This window comes from Stigmatopora nigra, chromosome 8 (assembly GCF_051989575.1).
Source record: "Stigmatopora nigra isolate UIUO_SnigA chromosome 8, RoL_Snig_1.1, whole genome shotgun sequence".
NCBI classification, from domain to species: domain Eukaryota; kingdom Metazoa; phylum Chordata; class Actinopteri; order Syngnathiformes; family Syngnathidae; genus Stigmatopora; species Stigmatopora nigra.
Window position 1 is genome coordinate 504856 of NC_135515.1, and position 20672 is coordinate 525527.

A 20672-nucleotide genomic window follows, 5' to 3' on the forward strand; every position below is an offset into this window, starting at 1 on the left:
TTGGGGTCTAATGTGCTATTTGTACGTCTTGTTTGATAATTCATTTTTATATCGAATCGGTTTTATAGAAATGTTAGATATTGTTTACGGGTTTATTCCATCGCCGTTGTGTAAATATCGTTGTAATTACCAATTAACGCCGCGAGGCTAGCGCCAATCGCGAGTAGTAGCTAATGGATACGCTAGCTAATACTTAGTAATACATTGTGAATGCTAAATGTGTGGCTATTACACGTTACGTTCGGCATGTTATATGATTCATTTTCTTTCCATAAAACACTCATAGTTTAAATACTCGTAGTCGGCGAGAATGGGTTGAAATCGGTATTGAAAGGTAAATCGGTCATTTCAGTCCAGTCATTATTAAGACACAATGTAAAATGTGAATTTTTAATAAATAACATGTTGGGTTGTTCTGATACACTGTATATGGATACGTGTTTCTTAACCTTTTTAGATACGCATTCACTGAACCTTATGTTATTGTAAAAATAACAAGGGATTTTATATACTATAAATTCCTCTTAGCACTCATTGGCCAAGCAATGTCACGTGACCATCTGCAGCCAAGCTAAGGACCCAAGTTAAGAACCACTGATACAGATGTATATATTGATACTGATTTACACAATGTACGGCCTCTACTAGTGTTCGTAGTAGGCTTATTTAACAGAATGTGGGTTGAATTTTTGACCTGCTTAAAAACAACCAAAATAGTGTTATGTAGATTTAACACTCAATCGTTGCCATCTTTTTTTTGGCACTTGTCATCAAACACATGTCATGTATTTGAAAATGTTGAACACGAATTGACAGTCTCTCTCTTAGGTTGCATTCAAACAAGGTAAGTCCGTCTTTTTCTTTTGTCCCGTTCCGAATACAGTTCTGGTTTGATGCGGTAAAGTCCCAGGACATCTTTTTGCCCCGTGCCAGAGTTCCTCATGGGTCAGTTTGTATTCACAGAAAATAGCCAATAGGGGCGCAACGCCGCCCAACGAGCGGACATTTCCTCATAGCCGGCCGCAGTTGTGACTCACGGCAGAAGAAGAGTACGACGGTCCGTTGACGCTCGGTCGTCTCGCCGCTTGAAGTTCTCCCGGCGGCGTCTGGCTGACGCTCACGCGGGCGCTGCCGAAGGAAGTGATCCGCCCGCTTCCGGCGATCTGCAAGTTGACGGTGGTGGCGTAGCTGGTCCTCCCATTGGCCGCTTTGCCGGGCGAGCGCCGAGCCGGCGGCGACGCGGGACTTTCCACGTGGGGGGCCTCTCCGGGCGATGCCAACCGGACCTGGTAAACTTGGGGGTGCCCGGCGGGAGGCAAGGATAGGACCACGCAGGAGGGGGCGGAGTCCGCTCGCCGTGGAGGTCCGCCCACGTAGGCGCAAATCAGATGGCTCCTTTGTTCCGCCGGTGGTCGGGCCCAATCCTCGGCCCCCGGGGAGCAGAAGACCGGCGACGAAGAGGAGTCGACGGCGGAAAAGTTGTAGTCGCCGGCTCCCTCCGGTCCGGCTTGACCGATGCCGTGTCCTCTGTGAGAGGGACTTAATGTGGGAGGGGCTTGAGGGCCAAGTGCACCCGGAGGCCTGAAGAATGCTGGCGAAGCGTCACAAGAGGACCCTCCGCGTCTAGAGCTTTGCCGTTCCAGAGTGTGGCCGAAGCCCGGGGCTCTTTGACTACTCTCCACCCGGGACCGGGGTCCGCCGGCTCGACTCGGGGCCGCTTCCCACGGATTGGAGAAAGACCCTCCCGGTGCCCGAAGGCATCCCAGGTGGGAACAATCCGCTGAGACGGAAGGCCCGGAGGAAAATGTTGTGTCTCCCGAAGAAAAGGAGCCAGGAGGGGATTGCGGATTTCTGGCTTTGGGCACGGCGATGTCGCCAAACCAGAGCGGCACGCCGATGGCTGGCGGAGACGCCATTTGGGGGCTGCCCCGCGACAAGGAAGAAAGAGTTGCCGACGAGGCCTCGGGGATCTCCAACCTTAGGCCCAATGGGTTGGAGGAACTTGGACCCGTGGCCCGGGAAGAGAAGCGGGGAGGAGAGCGCAGACGGGCCAGGGACGCCGGGCTGACGGCCCCGCACGGGGACGGGACTCTGGAGTTGGGTTCGGACGCGGAAAATGGCCGCGCCATGCGGTTGTGCGAGCCAAAGGAAGGACGCTCGCCGCTTTTGGCCGCACACGTGCCCACGTTAGCCGACGGAGACCTCCGCGGACCGCCGGGCGAGCCCACGTCCTCGCCCTTCTTGGGATTCTGCCGTGAATCGGACCCCGGGGGTCGACGAGACGGAGCTGAGCCGATGGACGGGAGCGGGTGGCGACTCCCCCGTGGAGAAGGAGAAGACTTTTGCCAATCCAGGTAAAAAGTGGGCTGAACCGATGGAGAAAGAGGGGGCGACGAATCGGTGGCTTCCCGCCTGTGGCGGGGGGCGCACCTTTGCAGAGGGGAAGACGCCACATTTCCGCCATTGTTCTTTTTGCACAGGGTCTGACTGATGCAGGAAGCGGCCAGGGATCTGGTGAACACGGAGGAAGACGCCACGGGAGGAGAGAGAGGCGGAGAACGCAGCGTAGAGGAGGGCGCGCAGGCGGGAGGTCTCACGGACAACGCCGTCGGAGGATGGGCGGCTGGAGCCCGACCGCCGGTGCTCCTACACGCGTTGTCCGGAGAAACCCAAGCCCCGGAAGACCACGGAAGGGCCCAGAAAGGGGAGGCACCCGCCGACGAAGCTCCGACGACTGAAGTGCTGTTGATGACATTCCGGTCCTGGAATTCCTCCGACTTGTGCCCGGTGAATTTCTGCAGACAATCACCAGAGTCCCCGGGCGGATAGGGACCCCCGGGCTCTGGCATGGATGACACCCAGCTTGGTGGTCTTCTCTGGGGCTCGGAAATGTTCACGTCTGCCAAAGACCTCCATTTTTGCGCCCAACAACTTTTCAATTCACCCCCATCCAACGGCGGACAATCCTCTTTGCCTGAACTCCCCAAGACACTTTGAGTAGCTTGTCCCCAAGTCTGCCGTTGCGGATCTTCACGGTGTCCGCGGGTGGAGGGAACACTTGGCCTATCTTGGCCGTGTTTGTCTCCCGCAGCTGGTAAATCCTGTTTATCTTGATAATGAGCGTCCTTACTTCCGGAAGCATTCCAATGCCCTTTGCCAGAAGATGCAGCAGAGTGTTGCGCCACGCTGTTTACACAGCCCGCATGCTCCACGTAAACACGGCCTTCTTTGGCTTCTGACCTACACAGATGCACGCAAAGATCAGCGGGACGGCGGATAGACTCGGGCTTAACCGTACCAGGCACGTACCTCGGCGTGGGAGCGTCGCTCCTTTCCAGACCGGCGGACAGAGTTCTCCATCGGGCCTCCGCCGCCGTGGACGTGGGAAGCTCATCGTCCGGCCTGCCGCCCTCCGGTTCCTTGTTCGGTGCTACGATGAAGTCTCTGGGTCTGCACAGGGCGAATCCGCGCTTTTCAACGGGATTGGCAGTGGATGCGGCCTTCTTCTGGACATCTGGTAGAAGACAAACATCTTTAATAGACTACTCATCTAAAGATTAGGAATTGAAAAGGAAACCACCTTTTCAGGGGGGGTTAAAAACAAATGCCAAACCATACCGTTGCTTTCTTTCAGAATCCTTTCAACAAGGCTTTTCTGGTCCTCCCGGCTGGTGGTCCCGGTGTGGTTCTGGCTCCAACTCGGGTCCCGCCGTCCACGCGTCTGCGCTTCGGCGCCACCGTGCGCTTTGGCCTCGGTCTGAGAAGATCTCTGGCACTCCTCATTGGCGTCCGCCGGCGAGTTGGACTTTGTTCCGGCCTCGTCAACGTGACGTCCGGCTGATTTCTCCGTTTCCCTTCTACCGTAGGCGCCAGCCGGCCGGGGAGCCGGTCCACCCGGCCCACCCGGATCTCCGGCTTTACGTCCGAGCGGAATGGCCCGTTTTCCGTGCGAGGGCGCCTTGGCTTTGGCGCCGTACATGCCGGCAAGAGTCTGGACTTTGTTGAGGATCCGCTCAGAGTTGCGCATCAGCAAGGGGTCGACCACGGGAGCCCCGCTAGCCCCGCTGGCTTCAAATAGCCCCATTCCCGTCACGTCCGAAAGCGCGCCCTCGAAGAAGGCCCGGTGGGTGGACACGATCCTGGACTGTCGGAAGCCCGGTCTCAGTTTGATCTGACCGGGCGCTTGGAGGTTTCTAGCGCTCTTCACCTTTTTCTGCTTGCTTCCAGTCCCAGGAGGTCCCGTTGACACCGTTCCTGGAAGACTCCTCCCCTTTTGCGCCTCAGGTTCTGTTGGGGCGCCCTCGGAATGGATGGTCCTCGTCAAGGGGAGAGGAAGGTTCTCCGGAGAAGCTCCTTGGCCGTCCCGCGTTTGGGCCACTCCTTTACCAGAGTCCACGCCCTCGGTCCCTTGTTCCTCTGAGCTGCCTCCACAGACGCTTGCGTTTGCGTCCTCCATTTTCCTTCCAACTTCACTGAGATGGACGACGTTTGACGGCGGACTCAGAAGAAGCTCCTCTGAATTTTCATCGGGGAGACCTTTGTCCCCGGCTTCCAAATCCGGGAGGCCGTCAGCGTGTCCGTGGTCGCAGTCTTCTGCCAAGACGGGAGGAGCTGGATCAGCCAAGAACGTGGCCTCAGGACGTGTCTCCAGTTCCTTCTCAACCTCCCCCAGATGATGGCTTGCGAAAGGTGATGGTGAATCTCTCGCCGTGCCCTCCTCGTCTTCTTCTTCTTCTTCTTGACTGGCACTTGGCAGCTCCGTGTCATCTTCCAGTTCCGCCGCCGCCTCGTAGTAACTCCTGATCTTCTCTATGATCTTTTTATCCCCCCTGGTCAGAGCGGAGCCTCTTTGGACCTCCATCCCGGTGTTCTCTGGATGGGAAATGGAATTGCTGGACTCCGTGAGGAGGTCCATCGGAGGAGTAATGTTGTCCTCTCCCGATCTTTTCCCGATTTGTTGCTGCTCCTCCTCCTGGACCCGCTCTCCATCTTCTAGAACTTTAGAGATCACGGCAGGACTTTGAAATCCCTTCTGACAGCCAGAGGTCTGCTTTTCATCATCGGCGGCGGCGGCCCCATCTTGGCCTGATTCCCCTTCCTCCCGCGGGAGGTCCGGGAAGAGCGTGTGTTCCGAGCCGGTGGCCAGCGGAGGCAGTGGGCAAGTGAAATTACTCAATTGGCAAAATGGCAACTCTGAAGGTGGCTCCATGACTTGCTCCTGAGAAGAACAGAACTATAACGTGATACCAGACCAATGAACTCTTCTCTAGCCCATTTTTATTTTTGTGCTGACCTTGGAAAGCAGCCCCTCTTTTGCTCGACTCTGGTTAATCAACTCCAGTATCTCTTCTGTGATGGACACGGTCGGGGGAACGCAGAGGGCCGCCAAATCCTCTTCCTCATTGTCCTCCTAGAAAAAAAAAAACAACAAAAAATGGATATGTACCAGGTGGGATTCAGGCCTGGAGTTTCATGCTTCATTCCGTATGGGAGCTCACCTCCGGTTCCCATTGGAGATCCCGTTCCATTTCCCGCTCTGCTTCCACCCGGACGAGTGCGGAGGCCGCCGTAGACCCGCTTTCCAGAACGTCGGCGCGGTCCAGCGGATCCTCGGCCAGATTGGACTGGGCGTCCGCTCGCAGCAACGTGGCTTCGATCTCTTTGGCAGGAGCTGAAATGTAAAAATGGCTGCCATCAGTATTGCCAAAGCTACTTTGCCATTGGACGGACGTTAACGTCGGATGTACCCGACTGTCTCCTGGCCCGCCTGTATGGTAGATTGCCCTCCAGTAGCATGGGTAAACTCTTCCTGCTTTTTTCCGGCGTGTACATCAGCACTTCGGGAGGTTCTGGAAGTCAAAGACATTTTACAGTTTGGCATCAAAATCTTAAAAGAAAAATAAAACAATATAAAAGCCGTACCCGATTGTCTCCGTCCTCTGTGATAAGCGTGGGCGTCGTCCATTCGCGGCAAAGTACAAGAAAACTTCTTGGCTTGGTCCGACTCGAACGGGGGCGCTAAAAAGGAAGAAAAAGAAAAACGTCTTAGCCTAACTTAGGTCACGAGATGGTCGGACACGAGGTTATGACCAGTAAATGAATTAGCCGGGGGGAATTTTTCAAATGTTGTCTACTCACATTGGCAGGAGTTGTCTCCGAGGACCTGTCTGGCCTGTAAACAACATTTGCATTAACAAAAAAAGATGACATATGAAGTACAAATGATTCCACAGGGGGTGCTGGAGCCCATCCCAGCCAACTGCAGAAAATATGTCTGGATTTGTATTGACAGATTTATTTGGACTTTGCATTCCTCCTCAAGTCAGCTCTAAGCTCGACTTGTCTGAATGTCTGATTAAAACCAGAAGGGGGCAGAAGTGAGCAGCATTTCTCCATTATTTCCACCACCACGTGTTGTGCATTAGTGGCAAATAAGCAAGTAAGCAAGCCGGCAAGTAACCTTATGCGGAAGAGAATTGGGATGGTTTTCCACAATGAGTTTCTTGAGGTAGTGAACCCACAGCCTCTTCTCTTCCATGTTCTTGGCCTGTATTTGACACAAAAGGCAGCCATGAGCAGACGGGTCGCGGGGGGCCGTTTTGCCAACGTTTAAAGGCCTTGAACCAGACCATAAACCACCGACCCCCCCACTTGGTACATGCCGTTCCCGCCACACGTAGCCACCCCAAAAAGTAGAAAGAAATGGCGGTTGCAGCCTAACATTTACAAAATGTAGCCCCAAAGGGCCATTTTGTTTCCATTAAAGGGGTTGAAGAAGATATATTTACATTTGGTCACGAGACTGTAAACGTTTATAAAATTGGGCCCCCAAAGACGGACTTTAAAATGAGTCTGAAATGTGGTGTCTGTGATGAGTAGACCGAGGAAAAATGCCTCAACAAGTCATGCCTGAAAAGAATATTTAGCTTTAAAGTGCTTATCGAAGGGGGATTTTGTGTTGATTCACCTTTCCAAATTCCGCCCTCGCGGTCAGTGACATAAAAAAAAGTGTTGATAATACTTCCAGCACATATAATAATTCCCAAGCAGTCATGTTTGAAAGTGGGAGGGGAGGACTATTATTTTGGCTTTCAAGTGGCTATTTTAAACGTAACTTTGTTGATCCCCCTTTTAAATAAATATTCAGCCCATTCAAGCAAAAGTCTGAGAAAGTCGAGGCTGAAAAAGTAAGCAAGTTGGATCATTGGAATGGCATGCTGACCCATGTTGATGAAGAAACTTTGGAAAAATTCCATCCCCGATTCCAGTCCAACTTTGCCAGAAACGGAGGAGACCAAAAATGCCTGAAAAAGACGCGGCAACTCTGACCTTTTTGCTCTGAAGGGGACCATTTAAAGGCTCGTTTATCCAACTTTGAAGACTCTAGAGCCCCCGGGGGCCACTTTGAAAAAAGCCACAATAAAAACTTGGAAGGCATCCATTAAAAAAGCTCTGAAGACTTGAAACCACCACGCAAGAAGCCCGATACGTTTGCTTCAAAAGTGAGTTTGGGAAGAGGAAGAAATCTCTAAGGAATCTTCCAAAAAATGTACCTGGACGACGTGTTGCTGCTTGGGAATGGTCAAGTCGGACACTCGGAAACACAGGGGGTCCTTCAAGGTGTCCACCAGCAGGAGGTTGCAGCACTGAAGAGTCCCCAAGAGCCGTGGTCAGAAAGATTTTTTGGGGGAGCCGCCACGTTGGACTTACGAAAATGTGCGTGCTGTACACAAAGCGCTCGTCGCGTTTCTTGGCGATCAGGAGCATCTTGTCGAACAGGAAGAAGGCGCGTTCCTTCTTGACCCGCTGGACTTTGAAGGAAGCCTCCAGGACCAGTTCTCCGAAGCCGCTCAGGTCGGGACCGCTCCAGTTGACCAGCAGGGACTCGATTTCCTGACGAGGAGGAGGAGGAGGACGTGAAATGGCGTACCATTTCCCCGACAAGGCCCGCCCACCGACGTCTACCTGCAGTCGGACGGCGTGCTCCTGCTTCCTCTTCATGTCGTTGATGTACCAGGCCACCGCCGTCATGGTGATGATGGCGTCCTCCACCACCTCGTAGCCCGGGTCGTTCTTGTCCAAATGTTTGGACAGTTCCTGAGGGAAAAAAAGTCAGTCCATCCATCCGTCCATCCGTCAAAGCCCCCGCCACCAGCGGCCTACCTGAAGCAGGAGGTGATACTTGAGAATGCGCTGCACGGGTTTCAGGAGGTACGTCTCCAGGGGCAAGGAGTGGTTGAGGGTGGCCTGCCTCTCGTGGAAAAAGCGCACCAGGATCTGGTCCTTCATGCACTCCCTCAGGACCGACACGGAACTGCAAATACAGTAAATTGAGAAGACTGGTGAATGGATGGGGGGGGGGGGGGGATCTTTTCCAAGAGACAAATGAGGAAGCCTGACTGGGAGATGCTTATTAGAAAACGATTGTCAGCTGGCATTTTTCATCGAAAAGGATTTCCTCGCCGTTTGCTGTTTGTTTGTCATTCCTGATGTCAGTGGTCTGACATTCCTTTTTCTTGTTCCAGACCGGCCGGCGCGAGGGAAGGGCAAACCTTCCGTCCCGGTCCCAATGCCTTCCCTCCCACCAAAGTCCAAAAGCCAAAAGCCAGACATCCAAGGAACAGCTCAGAGAGTCTTTCCAGTCCTCGGAATTGACAGGTTAGTCGTACCATTTGTTTTTTTGAGGACTGCTTGTGAGGTGGCCAATCTGTTTGTATAGACAGCCAATGAATCTTTGAAATATGGATTCATTTCTCATTTGTTTTTTACGTTTTGGTTTTGCAAGAGTTTCAAAAGCCATCAAGACGTAAGTGAAAAGTCAGCAGATGTTTCAAGAGCACCTCCTCCTCCTCCTCCTCCTTTTTTCTTTTTCTACTTTGCTTTGGATCACTGAAAACATTTGACCTACTTTCCTACAAGCAGAACACCAACAAAAATGAAAAAACAGCCCCCCTAGTCCCCCCCTTTTTGGCCCAGCAAAGGTCTTTTGGCGTGCGTCTTTTCCTCAAATGTTTCAATGTCCAGAAAGGCGACGGGAGGGAGGGAGGGAGGACATTTTTGGAGCTCCACGGCGTTTAGCGTCCCGCTCTTGACGCGGGACAAATTGAGAGGAAACAGATGCAGCGGCCAGAACCAGAACCTAAGGCCCCTCCCTCAAAATAACGCAGCCATGATGTCACACTCGCCGTGACGACGTCAACCTTGGTGTCCTCTGGATTCTTTCTTTCATTTGAGCGTGGCACTTTGGATTGATTTCCATTTACTACGTACGTCATGTCTACTCACTTGGGGTAGTTCATGCAGTACAGCGTGTAGATGTCAAAGGCTTCACTCTGAAAACACACAAGTCAGACGTCATTTGACAAGCAAATCCTTCCACAAGGTGGGCCTGCTTTCTTTTAACGGGGTGTCGCTGCGCCCATGTTTTGCAGCGCCACTTCATCAACAAAGTGGTGCGTGCCGGCGTGCGTGCGTGCGTGACCCCGTGTGCTTCCTATCACGCACACTGGAGGCGTTTGACGGGCGCACAATTGTTGTTGGTCGTCGTCCTCGTTCTCACCCTTTCCACAAAGCAGTCGGCGATGGCGGCAGCGGCGTGCTGGTTTCTCTCTAAATCTTCCAGAAGTTCACTGTGAGGGGAGGAAAAAAGCCACACAAACGATGCTGATTAGACAAGAATAAAATTTAAATACCCAGATTTTTCCTCCTGGACATAAAATGATTTTATTGCCATTTTTGTGGACATTTTCAGCATTTGAAATCATCTTGAATTGCTTTTTTTTCAAAGTCCATTTTGGCACGCCGGCCATTTCCAAATGTTTTTTATATTTGATCTGATGAGCCAATTGCCAGCAAGTGGCCTCCTGGTCCATCACTTTTTACGGCTTTTATGCTCCATTTATTTATTTGGACATGAAATGCGCGTTGACTTGTTTGCGCTGCTGGGATGCCGCAATGAGAGGAGGAGGACAAGGAGGACATGCAAACATCTGGCTGCAATTTACGACCATTCTTAAACACAAAACAACAAAAAAAAGATTAGGAAAAAGCTTGGGAGTCTGCCCAAAAAAGAGATTTCTGCCACTAGAGGGCGTCCGAAAACTTGCATATCGTCTTGCTTGAAGGCATCAAATGAAGTCATAATGAGATTTTTCCAGCCCAGCTTCCAGAGATTTCTTTCTTTTTTGCTCCCGATGAGCCTATCTGCTCAATTTCACTCATCTTAAATCTATAAATCTCTCGGTCGGTGTTAAAATGACGTCCCAAAAAAGGGCCCCTTGGAAGCAAAATGGCAAAGTTTGTGTCTTTCAAGGCATAACTTGCTGAGATTTTTGTGGCGGAAAAGATGATAAACATGCCTACCTCATTTCATGATGCCAATTTCGGGGGCACCATTTTTTTGGGAGGGGGCGGGGGGAGAAACTAAACAGCTGCTTCCCATTTCCTGTCTCTCTTTTCAGCTCTGCTTTCTGGAGACTTTATGATGGCTCTACTCGAGATTGAGTAAAAGGACATGTTGCCCACAGGGGGGGGGGGGGACTTTTTTAAAAACCGTCTTTCTTAAGTTTGACAGCATCTTTCGACCGCTGCAACAGCTGCTTCAGACTTGATGTTTCTTTTCAAAGATGGCTTCTTCCCTTGATACAAAATTGCCATCTCATTTGGACATTTGGATCCATCAAAATGGCTTTTTCTTTTTCCCCCCTTCCATCCAAGTCAGCTTTTCTTTGTTGTTGTGTTGATGCCAGTGGAGCAGGCTTCCTGTCCTTTTTCAGACGTTTTTTGTGTGTGCGTGTATGTGCACATCCTTGAGCAATTTGTCCCATTTCCCGTGGCTTGAGCCGTGAAGTGCTTTCATTTGTTTTGTTCACGCTTGATTTGGGAGAAAGTCTCCACTCCAGTCCACTGGGGCGGCGTCTCCGATAACACTTCACACAGTGTCACAAACTTTGGGGGCTGCTTTCTTTCTTTCTTTTGCTTTTAGTGGCTAAGATTCCTTTTGGAAGCAACTCATTGACTGGAGCCTAAAATGGCTTCCTGTGTCATTTCTTTTGCTACTATTCCTTCTCGATGGGTCTATCTTGTGACAGGGGGGCTAACGGCGTGATGTCACCACTCTCCCTCTCGGGCTATGACATCATCGGGCTCCAATTCTCGCCAAAGACGACATGTTTGAGTTGGACGCGCTGCCACGTTTATGAAATTCAAGGAGACGCAAAAAAAAGCCCCCATCCGTCCATCTGTCTCCTTGTCTCTGGCGCCAGGCCCGCTTTGCGGCCAGAACATTTGTCCTTAACGTCACGCTTGAGAAACGACCAGAAGAAAGACGAACCAGGAAGAAAGAAAAAGGAAAAAAAAACACACAGACACACAAAGTAACAAGAACAAAAGAAAGAAAAATAGTGGCATGGTGTGTGTGTGTGTGTGTGTGCGCACTAAGGTGGAGACAAACGCACGCGTGCGTGTTTGCGCTTTTAGGCGGTGGTGGCCAGCGGGAAAATGAGCCAGGACCACTTTATCATTTGTGCGACTAAAAGAGGAGCAAATTGCAACCTTGGAGAAGAAGCATGAAAATGCCTGCCATCCCCGACTTAAGTATATACGGCTCCCGGTGGAGCACCTCCCCGTCCTCAGCCACACACACACACACACACACACACCACAACACGCTGTATCAAAAAACATGGCAGAGAGCAACACAAAACCAGAGGAAACAATGCAATAGACAACAAGACAAGACAAAAGACAAAAAGCAACTTGTCTTGATAGCAAAACATGGCAACGCAAAACGTTGCAAAAACACACACCAGACAAATGAAGCCAATGCCTCAAAAAATGAAGCTAAATATCACCACTGGAGGGGGCGCCACAGAGCAAACAACAAAAGACAACAGCACAAAGTCTACATCCAACAACAACAACGACAAGAACTACTAGGAGACAATGTCTTCTTTCTGGACCAAACAATGAGAACATAAAAGAGAGCCGGGCAGGAACGTGACATGTGTAAACGCTGCGCATTCCTTCAGCTCACACTCGCATAACTTTGTGCTCACGCACATCAAACTATTGTTTTGCATCTTTGTCTTTCTCTCTCTCTCTCTTTTACTTTTTCCGTATGTTTGTGCAAGTCAAGAACGAAATGAGGTCAAATGTTGTTTTCTCTGCAGGAAGTCAACTTTGACTTTTGGGGGGGTGGGGGGGCTGTTTGGAACCCCCGTGCTCATCCGCCGTTTTAGCCACGCTCGCCGTTAGCGTCACGCTCTCATTTTGCCCGTCTGCTCTGGTCGGCAGAAGAAAAAAAAAGGTTGTCAAAATGTGGAAAAGCGTTTCTTAGCGGCCACTTTCCTCTTTTCTGCTTGGACGGCTTCCCGGAAAGAAAGAAAAATGTGGATTTTGCCGCAAGTCTTTGGCTGGGACCAGAGATAAGACGGAAAGTTTGCAGAAAGGACGGCGCCGACTTTTTTACGTCTGGAAGCGGCCGTAAACCACCACGGCGCACCGACGTTGAGACGTCCATCCCCGTCCGGGGCAGCCAAGCCAACGCTATTGCTCCAACAAACCCCCCCCCCCTATTCAGAGGTGCCTTATAGTCCGGAAACTACGGTAGTTGAATGACACACACGCGCACAATGTGTGAACCCAAACACTCTCTCTCACACACATGCGCACACACATTATTAAACAGGACCATAAATCACACGCTGCACACAAAAGCTCCAGTGTGTGAGCGGAAAACACAAACACACGCACACACACACACACGTTATCAAACCCTCCCGTAAATCACACACACAAAAAGGCCAAGATTTGGGCACACACACACACACACACGGATAGTTTTCATTCCTTCCAGACTTCCTGCCTCACGTTCTCATGGGAAACGTTGTGAGCAGCGGCGATCGAGCCGGAGAAACGGCGCCCCCACCCTCGTGTACGTCCCTTGGTTCACTAGCCAATCAACGGCCAATCTGGCAACCCGTCCTTTGGATTTTCAGGGGGGCAGAATGGCTACGATGCGCTAGTTTGGAAGCCCTTACCTGTTGAACTCGTAAATGTCCTCGATGTTGCAGAAGAGGCCGCTGACCTGCTCGGGCTTGAGCGGGAGGGCGCCGCGGTCGATGATACATCCCAGGTAGTCCTGCAGGTAATGCCCAAAAAAAAGCACATTTTCACAAAGACTAATTCAATTGGAAGAAGGACGGACTCCAAACCGACCTCGGCGATGCTCTTGAGGTCCCGGACGTAGGCCTGTTCCGTCTCCACGATCTCCATCAGGACCCGCTGGGTCCGCGAGGGGCGCCCCGGGTGGACTCCTGTCCCGGCCCCCGCCAGGGGCGTGAGCTCCAGGCTGATGTGGGAACCCCGGCAGGCGCCGGCCCCCCCTGGCAGCGAAGACGAGGAGGACGAGGAGGAAGAAGAGCGCGAGGCGTCGCGCAGGGACGCCGACGAGGCCGAAGACCACAGCGACGGGGAGGCGGGACGACGGCAGGCGTCGTCCACCGAGGCGCACGAGGCCCCCCGCCGCCCCGCCGACAGCCCCCGATCCACCATCCCGCTCAGCGACGACGCCGACGACGGACGCTTGCCACCTGCCGTCAAATGCCGACGCGTGAAGGAGACGACGTCATGACGCGAGCTTCTCGCGGCCTCATCAAAAGAGCTCAAAAATGCACGAAGGGGGCCATTAACATAGGCGCAGGAATCCGCTAGCTTGTATTTAAGCTGAAATTCCCAGCGGCGACAAGTCCCAACACATTGGCGCAAAGCCGTTAGGAGACGGACAACGTCTGTGCACGTCTGCTTTTACGCTATTCCGTTTGGCGGCAAATGTTGTGAAAAGTAAAAAAAGAAAAAAAATCAATGTACCCCCTGGTATCGGAATACTTTTGAGTGACCTACTGGCTAGAAACATGGCTCTTTTGTCTATCCACCTTTCCTAGAAGAAACGTGGGCTGTTGTATGGAGGAGGGCAACACGCGCCAATTCTAAAACAATTGTCCACTTTGCAGAAAGCGGCGAGATAAGGCACTTGTCTCACCTGCCGCGTTGCCGGACGATCTGCGGCGCCAGCCCTCGGGCATGATGCGGTGTCGAGGGACGTCGCCAGCGGAAGTCGCGCTGAGGGTGCCGAAAAAAGGACGGCTGAGTTCGTATTTACATTCCCAAATAGGTCACCGTGGCTCTCCATTCCTTAGTGAGCAGACGTTAAAGCCCAGCAAGTTGAAAGCAAATGGAACGGTCCATCCACTGTGGCCCTCAGTGCTGCCCCCCGAAGGCCACGCGGCCGAAGCGCAGCCTGACGACACCGCGTCCCTTTCCCGGAATCCTAACGGGACCCCCCCCACACCGCATTCCAACATTCCAAAAGAAGCTTCCCAACTCTCACACGGGTCGGTGGCCGCCACCAAAAGCCAAACCAAAACTTACCTTTCCCTCAGGTGGTGCTTCCCGGCTGGCCTATTCCCGCGCGGGACGGCGCCCGACTTTTCCGAGCTGGCAAAAATGGCCCGACGACGGCGCCGTGCCCGTCGCCGCGAACGTCATCTCGTCGGCGGCCAGGTCGTCGTCGTCCGTCCGCACGCTCGCGATTGGGACGCCAGAAAGTCCGCTGCTGTGAGGGGGGAAAAAAAAGAAACTGGAAAGAAGGAGGGAGGGAGCCAGGAAAGGAAGGAGGGATGAGAAAAAGAAAGAGAGAGAGAAAGAGTTGAGGGGGGAGGACACACAGGGGGGAGACAGAAAGAGAAAGGGAGAGAGAGAGAGAGAGAAATGTGCGGCGGCAGCTGCTCTGTACAGAAGAAAAAAGTTGGAATGTTGGGAGATTTGCTGACATGTTGGCCCTAAATGGCGGGCGCCTCCTCGCTCCACATTTACTGGCCGCCACTGCCGCCGCCACGCAAAGCAGCCCATGCGCACCCAACAAACAAAAAAAGACAAACCATTGGCGTTTGCCTTTCACCTGTTTAATGGCGACAAACAGACGGACGGACGAACGGACGGATAGGCGGCGTGTGAACGCAAACACGTCCGAAAGACGCACTCTTGTTCCGAGTCCCTCCGACATTCCCACCTCGGGCCAAAGGTCAAGGGTCGACCGTGAAACAACGGCGAGCTCAAAAAATGGTGACATTTGGTGGACAAATGTCCCAAAAAGACGGCGGGCGTCGCGTCATCGCCAGCGTGACAAAAGTTGCGGTCTGGCGCAGGAAGTGATGACTTCTGTTCACGCGGGTGCCCGTCTGGACGCCATTGTGACGCACGCTAAAAATCAAAGAGCGCTCCCTGGGGCCGTAGACGTGACATCACGCTCGTGCCGAGCTCATTGGGGGATCACGTGACTCACGACAACGACCGCTCGCCGCTGGCATTCTTTCCAGACGTGTCGGCGCAAGCGCGCCCGCCGTCTGACTGGGGCGTAGAATAGCGTTCTCGTCTCCTCTTTTCCTAACAAAGTTGAAGTTTGACCACAACGAGTGAGCGCTTTTGCTTCTGAGGTTCTGGGTTTGATGCCATGTCAGGCCTCCGGTCTGGACATTGGCCGGGACTCGCCTGCATGCTAGGCTAATTGTATGCTAAATTGTTCCTAGCTATGAGTGATTGGGATAGGCTCCAGCACCCCCCAAAGGAACGGCGGCATGTCCGTGGAAGAGCGAAGAAGGAAAGAAAGTTTTGCTAGAGAAAGAAAGCCGGGCTAAAAGTGACGTCAGCTGAAATTGAAAGCACTTGTGTTTATTTTTGCGGCCTCGTTCCCACGACACCGGCTGACCCCGTCCGGCCCGCTTGGCTCTTTTTTGCTCTCCGCCGCGCTATTGAAAAAGCTGGCCTAAAAAGGACAAAACGTCATCCCGCCACGGACCATTTCGACCTTTTTTTTTGTTCTTCACGCCTGAAGAAGAAGGACTTACGGTAAACTCCGCTGCTCCTTTCAAAGCCAACATGGACAATCCTGCCATTCCACGTCTACTATTTTTAATTTTCACTGATAACAGCTTCATGAAGAAAGCAAAGCAACTATTTTGCATCTATTTACAGATTACAGGTTGCTACAAGTATGCTCTAAAGGATAAATATGCATTTTTCCCAGAATTTGACTGTAACCAATGCATAATATTTGCCCCCACTTGGTGTACATGGCAGCCATGTTGGCAGGGGCAAGGTAAGCCATAGAAAAGAATTGCTGGTTTGCTCATGTTTCACTTGTTCATTGCAATAGATGAAGGACCTTCCTCAAGAACTTATATTTCCTACATTCCTTTAAAACAACTAAGGATCGAAGCAAATGGCGTTATTTCAGCGGCCAGGGGTCAAGTAAAGTCACTGGTGGAAGAACAGGCGGACGTCTTCCGGAACGTCGGCTCGGCGACGGCCGGCCGGGCCGAAGCCGGCCGGTGGTCCCGCCTCCGCCGCTCCCGGAAGGCTTTGCAGAAGGTGAAGTAGAGGAGGGGATCCAAGCAGACGTTGAGGACGGAGACGGCCACGCCGGCCTCCTTCAGGTAGAACCAGGCCGAGCAGTGGGCGGGCCGCAGCACGGCGTAGGGCAGGCGCGCCAGGTGGTAGGGCACGAAGCACACGCAGAAGACGGCGGCCAGCACCTGGGCGTTGCGCCGCGACTCGGACAGCCGGCGCCACCCGGACGAGGAGGGCCGGCGACGACGCGCCGTCGCCAGCCGGCGGGAGGTGCCGCCGTAGAAGAAGAGCACGCCCGTCAGGACCGTCAAGAAGACGGCGGCCCAGAAGACGTGGAACGCCTGCTCGCCGACAAACAAACGCACGTCACTTCCGGGCATTTGCGGTGTTTTATGGGGGATTTTGGGCGACTACATGTTGAATTTGGGCCACTTACAGATCACTTCCCCTTGAGATTTTTTTTGGCACACGTCTAGGGTTTCCCTAAACATTGATTTGAGCTTTCATGGCTCTTACTTCCCGTTTATTTGAGGTCACTTCTGTTTAACGTTGCTGCATTGAGGCTTGGACAAAAGATGATTTATTGTTCACTTTGCGTGACTTCCTGTTGCCTTTGGGTGCCCCCCAAAAGAAATAACTCGGGTTTCATTGTATTTCACCGTATTTAAAGCCGATAAAGAAAGAATGGGGTATCATACAGAGCATTTTTGCCGCCTCACCTTGTAAAGCGCCTTGGACTGCTCACTTTGCAGGTCGTCGCAGCCGCGGGACTCGGCGGTCGCCGCCTGGTCGGTCAGCAGCGACAGGACCACGTAGGTCCCCGCCAGCGTCAGAAGGAGGAGCCACGTCACGGCGCAGACGGCGCGGGCCACCCGCGGCGACTGCAGCGGGTGCGTGCGCAGAGGATGGACGATTTTCAGGTACCTGCGTCAAGGTGGGAAGGGCTTCTTAACCCCACAACCGGGAAATTGAAAGCAAAGTGGCGCTTACTTACCGGTTTCCCGCAATGTGTCCCATGAACAGGATGCTGGCGTACATGTTGAGGTAGAAGGCCGGCGCCCCCAAGCCGCAGTAGGCCCGGAGAAGAAGGGGCGACAGCCCGGCGGCGTGCTTGACCACGCGGAAGGGGAGGCACAGAGTCAGCAGGAAGTCGGCGGCCGCCAAGTTCTTCAGGTAGATTCCCACGCAGCGCGACGAGCCGGCGTTTCCGCCACCGCCTCCACCGCGCCGGCGCAGGAAAACCCTCAGCGTCAAGCCGTTGAGCAGCAAACCTGTCTAAATAGCCGGCCGAGTCACACTTTTGCGTACTCCATTGTCTTTTAGCGACAATAAAAAGCCCCTCAAGCGTAGGCCGCCATCAAAAAGTTTGTCTCTCACCAAGAAGAGCAGGCCGTAGACAACGGAAAAGACGTAGCCGGTCCACGGGGGGCACGCGCTCTGCTCGGAAGAGCGGTTGTAGGACTGGCTCATGACGTCTCACGCCGTTTCCTCCCAAAGAGATGCGCCGGGGGAAACGGGAAGTCGCTCTGATTTTCTTTTTGTTAGCTGGAAAAAAAAGGCAGACGTTTGTTGACTTACTGGAAGATGGCGAGCCAGAAGACAGTTGAGCAGATATCAAAAATAAGCAGTCTACCCACGACAGTGGCGCCGGCCGGGCCCATCTGCCTGGCGGCGGTCTCGCCACTTCCTCTTTGACGAGAGCGCGACCTGTCACCATGTTGCGTTGACATTTGCATTGCGGTTTTATAAAGAAGGCGCATGGAAATCATGTTTGAATCAAAACAAAATTGGATTTTTTTCAGTCAAAATCATCATCAAAAATATGTTCAAATTAAAAATAGATAGACTTTGTTGGATATAGTCGTCTAGATTTATTTATATTTTTAAGGTGAAGATTTGTTTTCCAGTCAGCCTATTTTATCTCATTTTTCGATGAGAGGTTTGATATGGAAATCTGCTGAACAGAGCCTCTTTTTTCCCCTTAAATCCCTAAAAATTCCTTTCATTGACATCATTTGGTGGGCTAGTATTGTGGCTTCCAATTTTATTTGTCCCAAAAAGTACTTGGCTCGTTCATTTCCATTAGTGGGAAAACGCTGCCTCCTAGCGTTCATATTGAGCATTAACTGGCTGGTCTGCTTACAACTACAGTACCTCTGGTGTCCGTTAGAGGGCAGTCAAATCTACTCCGTCAATGGACAATAAGCAGGCTCCCAATTTGGGGTGTCGCAGCACCCCCGTGACTGAAATGACCTAAATGTTCCTAGATGTCGCTGACGCTGGGCGTGGTGGCGGTGGCGGCGATGACGACGGCGGTGGCGGCGCTCCCGGGGTCCCGTCTGGACAGGCGCGCCAACAGGGACTCCCTGAACTTGCGGCACATGAGAAAGTAGATGACGGGGTCCAGGCACACGTTGGCGGCGGACAGGAAGAGCGTGGCCTCCTTGGCCTGGAAGAGCAGGAAGCGCCACTCCGGCCCGAATCCCGACGCCGGCATCTGGCTGAGGGTGTACGGCACGCGGCACACGTGGTAGGGCACGAAGCACACGAAGAAGACGGCCAGCAGGCAGAAGATGCCGCGGTTGGACTTGCGGCCCACGCCGGCGCCGTCCCGACGCACGCGGCGGTACGAGCGGCAGATCCGCCTGGCGATGGACCAGTAGGAGAAGGCCAGGACCAGCAGGGTCAGCCAGAAGAGGCCCACGCTGAACAAGGCCGACGCCCGGTGCCACTGCACCCCCAGCGGGCTCTTGAGACGCACGCAGTGGCGGGAGGACTCCTCGTCGGCGGCCCGGCGGGTCAGCGCCGCGTTGGGCAGGGCGCAGGCCGCCAGGAGGCCCCAGGCCAGCGCCGCCAGGACCCGGGCGGCGCCGGGATCTCGCAGGAAGCGGCCCCGGCATCGGCAGCGGCCCCGACACCGAGTGGGGCCCACGATCTTCACGTAGCGCTCCAGGCTGATGAGCCCCATGAGCAGGATCCCCACGTACATGGAGGCGTAGAAGAGCACGGAGGTGTAGCGGCACGTGAGCGCCCGCAGGCGCCAGCCGCCCACGCCCAGCTCCACGGCCACCCGGAAGGGGAAGGTGGCCAGCATGAGGAGGTCGGCCACCGCCATGTTCTTCAGGTACACCACCAGGGCCGAGTCGCTGGGAACGCGGAAGAAGATCCAGGCGGCGGCGCCGTTGAGCGGCAGGCCCGCCGCGCACGCCGCCAGGTAGAGCCAGGGCAGCGCCCGCCGGGTGAACACGCTGCTCACCATGTCCGATTGGTTGCCGGGGAAGTGGAGGCTGGAGTTGGCCGCCGGATCCATCCCTGAGAAGATATTTTAGAGGATGACCTGCCACAGTTGGGATACTGGACTACACTACAGTTTATATGGAAAGGTTAGACAAAGTGGAGGAAAAGTCCACTCACCTTAAAAGAAACTTTATGGATGCTTGGCCCTTTTGCCTCGTCTTCACAATGGGTCTTCTGCTTTTGTCTTCCGAGACATCCCATGTCCCTCCCACTCTTCTCTCTCTCTCTTTCTCTCTCGCGCGGCCTAATATGTCCTAAAATGAGGTCAACTTTGTGATAAAAAAGATTGCACCATCATTTCTTATGTGAAGAATGTCATGAGAAAGCCAGAAGCTCCAGCGAGCCTGCTGAAATTGCTCCACAAGATAAATAATATCATGAAATATCTTTAAAAGCCTGTTTGATGGCAACATTAAAAAAAAAGCTGAGGAAAATAGCATGAAGTCACTTTGAATAGCAAATGTAATAAAGCCGGCCACTTTATTTCACCGAAGCATCCAGAAAATTGCAAATAAGTGACAAATGAAAGGGACTCATATAGGAACAAGTTTGAAAATGATAACCTTGTGGTTAAGGAGAAGATAAGTAAGGGGAAGTCCCCCAGACCCACGCTAACTCGCTAACTTGCTGCGCGGGAGAATGGCAGGAAAATGGCGTTGGCCGCAAGACACGAGCAGGAAGCTCACAATTCCTGCTGAAACAACATGGGCGCACACCACGCCGCTGGAAATCAAAGTAGACGTGCAAAATGTTTGTTTGAATTGTACTTTTGTTTTGTTCATTCTTTGCATCAAACTGTTAGCAAGCCCCCGCTAACAATTGATGTCTCATTCAATGAGGGGCCACAAATGCTGCGCTTTCAGAAACAAAATGTGCGAATATAAAAAAAAAAGTGCTCTCAAAACATTCACCAGACTATCTTGAGTATATTTCGGTTTATTTCTGTATTACTTTTTGTGAAAGCACAA

At 52.8% G+C, this 20672-nt stretch overlaps 3 protein-coding genes and 1 long non-coding RNA gene across 7 annotated transcripts; 1 reads left to right on the forward strand and 3 right to left on the reverse strand.

Moving 5' to 3' along the window:
* Positions 1-376: 376 nt before the first annotated feature.
* plekhg2 (pleckstrin homology domain containing, family G (with RhoGef domain) member 2) lies at positions 377-14641 on the reverse strand. Its single transcript, XM_077723320.1, has 19 exons — positions 14431-14641; positions 14042-14121; positions 13219-13592; positions 13041-13141; positions 9560-9629; positions 9286-9332; positions 8164-8314; positions 7966-8097; positions 7711-7893; positions 7554-7646; positions 6461-6547; positions 6139-6172; positions 5923-6018; positions 5748-5849; positions 5499-5671; positions 5294-5410; positions 3619-5218; positions 3310-3514; positions 377-3240 (listed from the first exon to the last, which is right to left on the reverse strand). The coding sequence occupies exons 2-19, from the start codon at positions 14082-14084 to the stop codon at positions 1011-1013; spliced, it is 5838 nt and encodes a 1945-aa protein (XP_077579446.1). The 5' UTR covers positions 14085-14121; positions 14431-14641; the 3' UTR covers positions 377-1010.
* Positions 8385-20550, forward strand: LOC144200935 (uncharacterized). Of its 3 annotated transcripts, XR_013327223.1 has the most exons (4): positions 8385-8658; positions 17160-17341; positions 17431-17580; positions 18675-20550. It is a non-coding gene; the product is annotated as an uncharacterized LOC144200935 (long non-coding RNA). The 3 variants fall into 3 exon arrangements; XR_013327224.1 differs by lacking the exon at positions 18675-20550 and having other exon boundaries at positions 8390-8658; positions 17160-17327; positions 17431-18157; XR_013327225.1 differs by lacking the exon at positions 8385-8658 and having other exon boundaries at positions 15474-17327.
* Positions 15742-18129, reverse strand: LOC144200932 (P2Y purinoceptor 14-like). 2 transcript variants are annotated; one of them, XM_077723322.1, is made up of 5 exons: positions 18041-18129; positions 17785-17952; positions 17402-17682; positions 17127-17331; positions 15742-16748 (listed from the first exon to the last, which is right to left on the reverse strand). In XM_077723322.1, the coding sequence occupies exons 2-5, from the start codon at positions 17875-17877 to the stop codon at positions 16305-16307; spliced, it is 1023 nt and encodes a 340-aa protein (XP_077579448.1). In that variant the 5' UTR covers positions 17878-17952; positions 18041-18129; the 3' UTR covers positions 15742-16304. The 2 variants fall into 2 exon arrangements, with proteins under 2 accessions (XP_077579448.1, XP_077579447.1); XM_077723321.1 differs by having other exon boundaries at positions 17402-17678; positions 18041-18123.
* Positions 18396-19916, reverse strand: LOC144200933 (P2Y purinoceptor 14). The gene is made up of 2 exons (XM_077723324.1): positions 19822-19916; positions 18396-19719 (listed from the first exon to the last, which is right to left on the reverse strand). The coding sequence occupies exon 2, from the start codon at positions 19715-19717 to the stop codon at positions 18671-18673; it is 1047 nt and encodes a 348-aa protein (XP_077579450.1). The 5' UTR covers positions 19718-19719; positions 19822-19916; the 3' UTR covers positions 18396-18670.
* Positions 20551-20672: the final 122 nt, after the last annotated feature.

What these genes read in the sequence shown, in the direction of transcription:
- LOC144200933 (XM_077723324.1), bottom strand. Translation starts at nt 19,717, where the DNA reads ATGGATCCGGCGGCCAACTCCAGCCTCCACTTCCCCGGCAACCAATCG.
- plekhg2 (XM_077723320.1), bottom strand. Translation starts at nt 14,084, where the DNA reads ATGCCCGAGGGCTGGCGCCGCAGATCGTCCGGCAACGCGGCAG. An exon ending in ATCTCCAATGGGAACCGGAG is followed by an intron (nt 5,411 to 5,498) that starts GTGAGCTCCCAT and finishes TTTTTTTTCTAG; the next exon opens with GAGGACAATGAGGAAGAGGA. An exon ending in AGCGACGCTCCCACGCCGAG is followed by an intron (nt 3,241 to 3,309) that starts GTACGTGCCTGG and finishes GCATCTGTGTAG; the next exon opens with GTCAGAAGCCAAAGAAGGCC.
- LOC144200932 (XM_077723321.1), bottom strand. Translation starts at nt 18,068, where the DNA reads ATGGGCCCGGCCGGCGCCACTGTCGTGG. An exon ending in TCTACGGCCTGCTCTTCTTG is followed by an intron (nt 17,679 to 17,784) that starts GTGAGAGACAAA and finishes CTATTTAGACAG; the next exon opens with GTTTGCTGCTCAACGGCTTG. An exon ending in AGTCCAAGGCGCTTTACAAG is followed by an intron (nt 16,749 to 17,126) that starts GTGAGGCGGCAA and finishes GTCGGCGAGCAG; the next exon opens with GCGTTCCACGTCTTCTGGGC.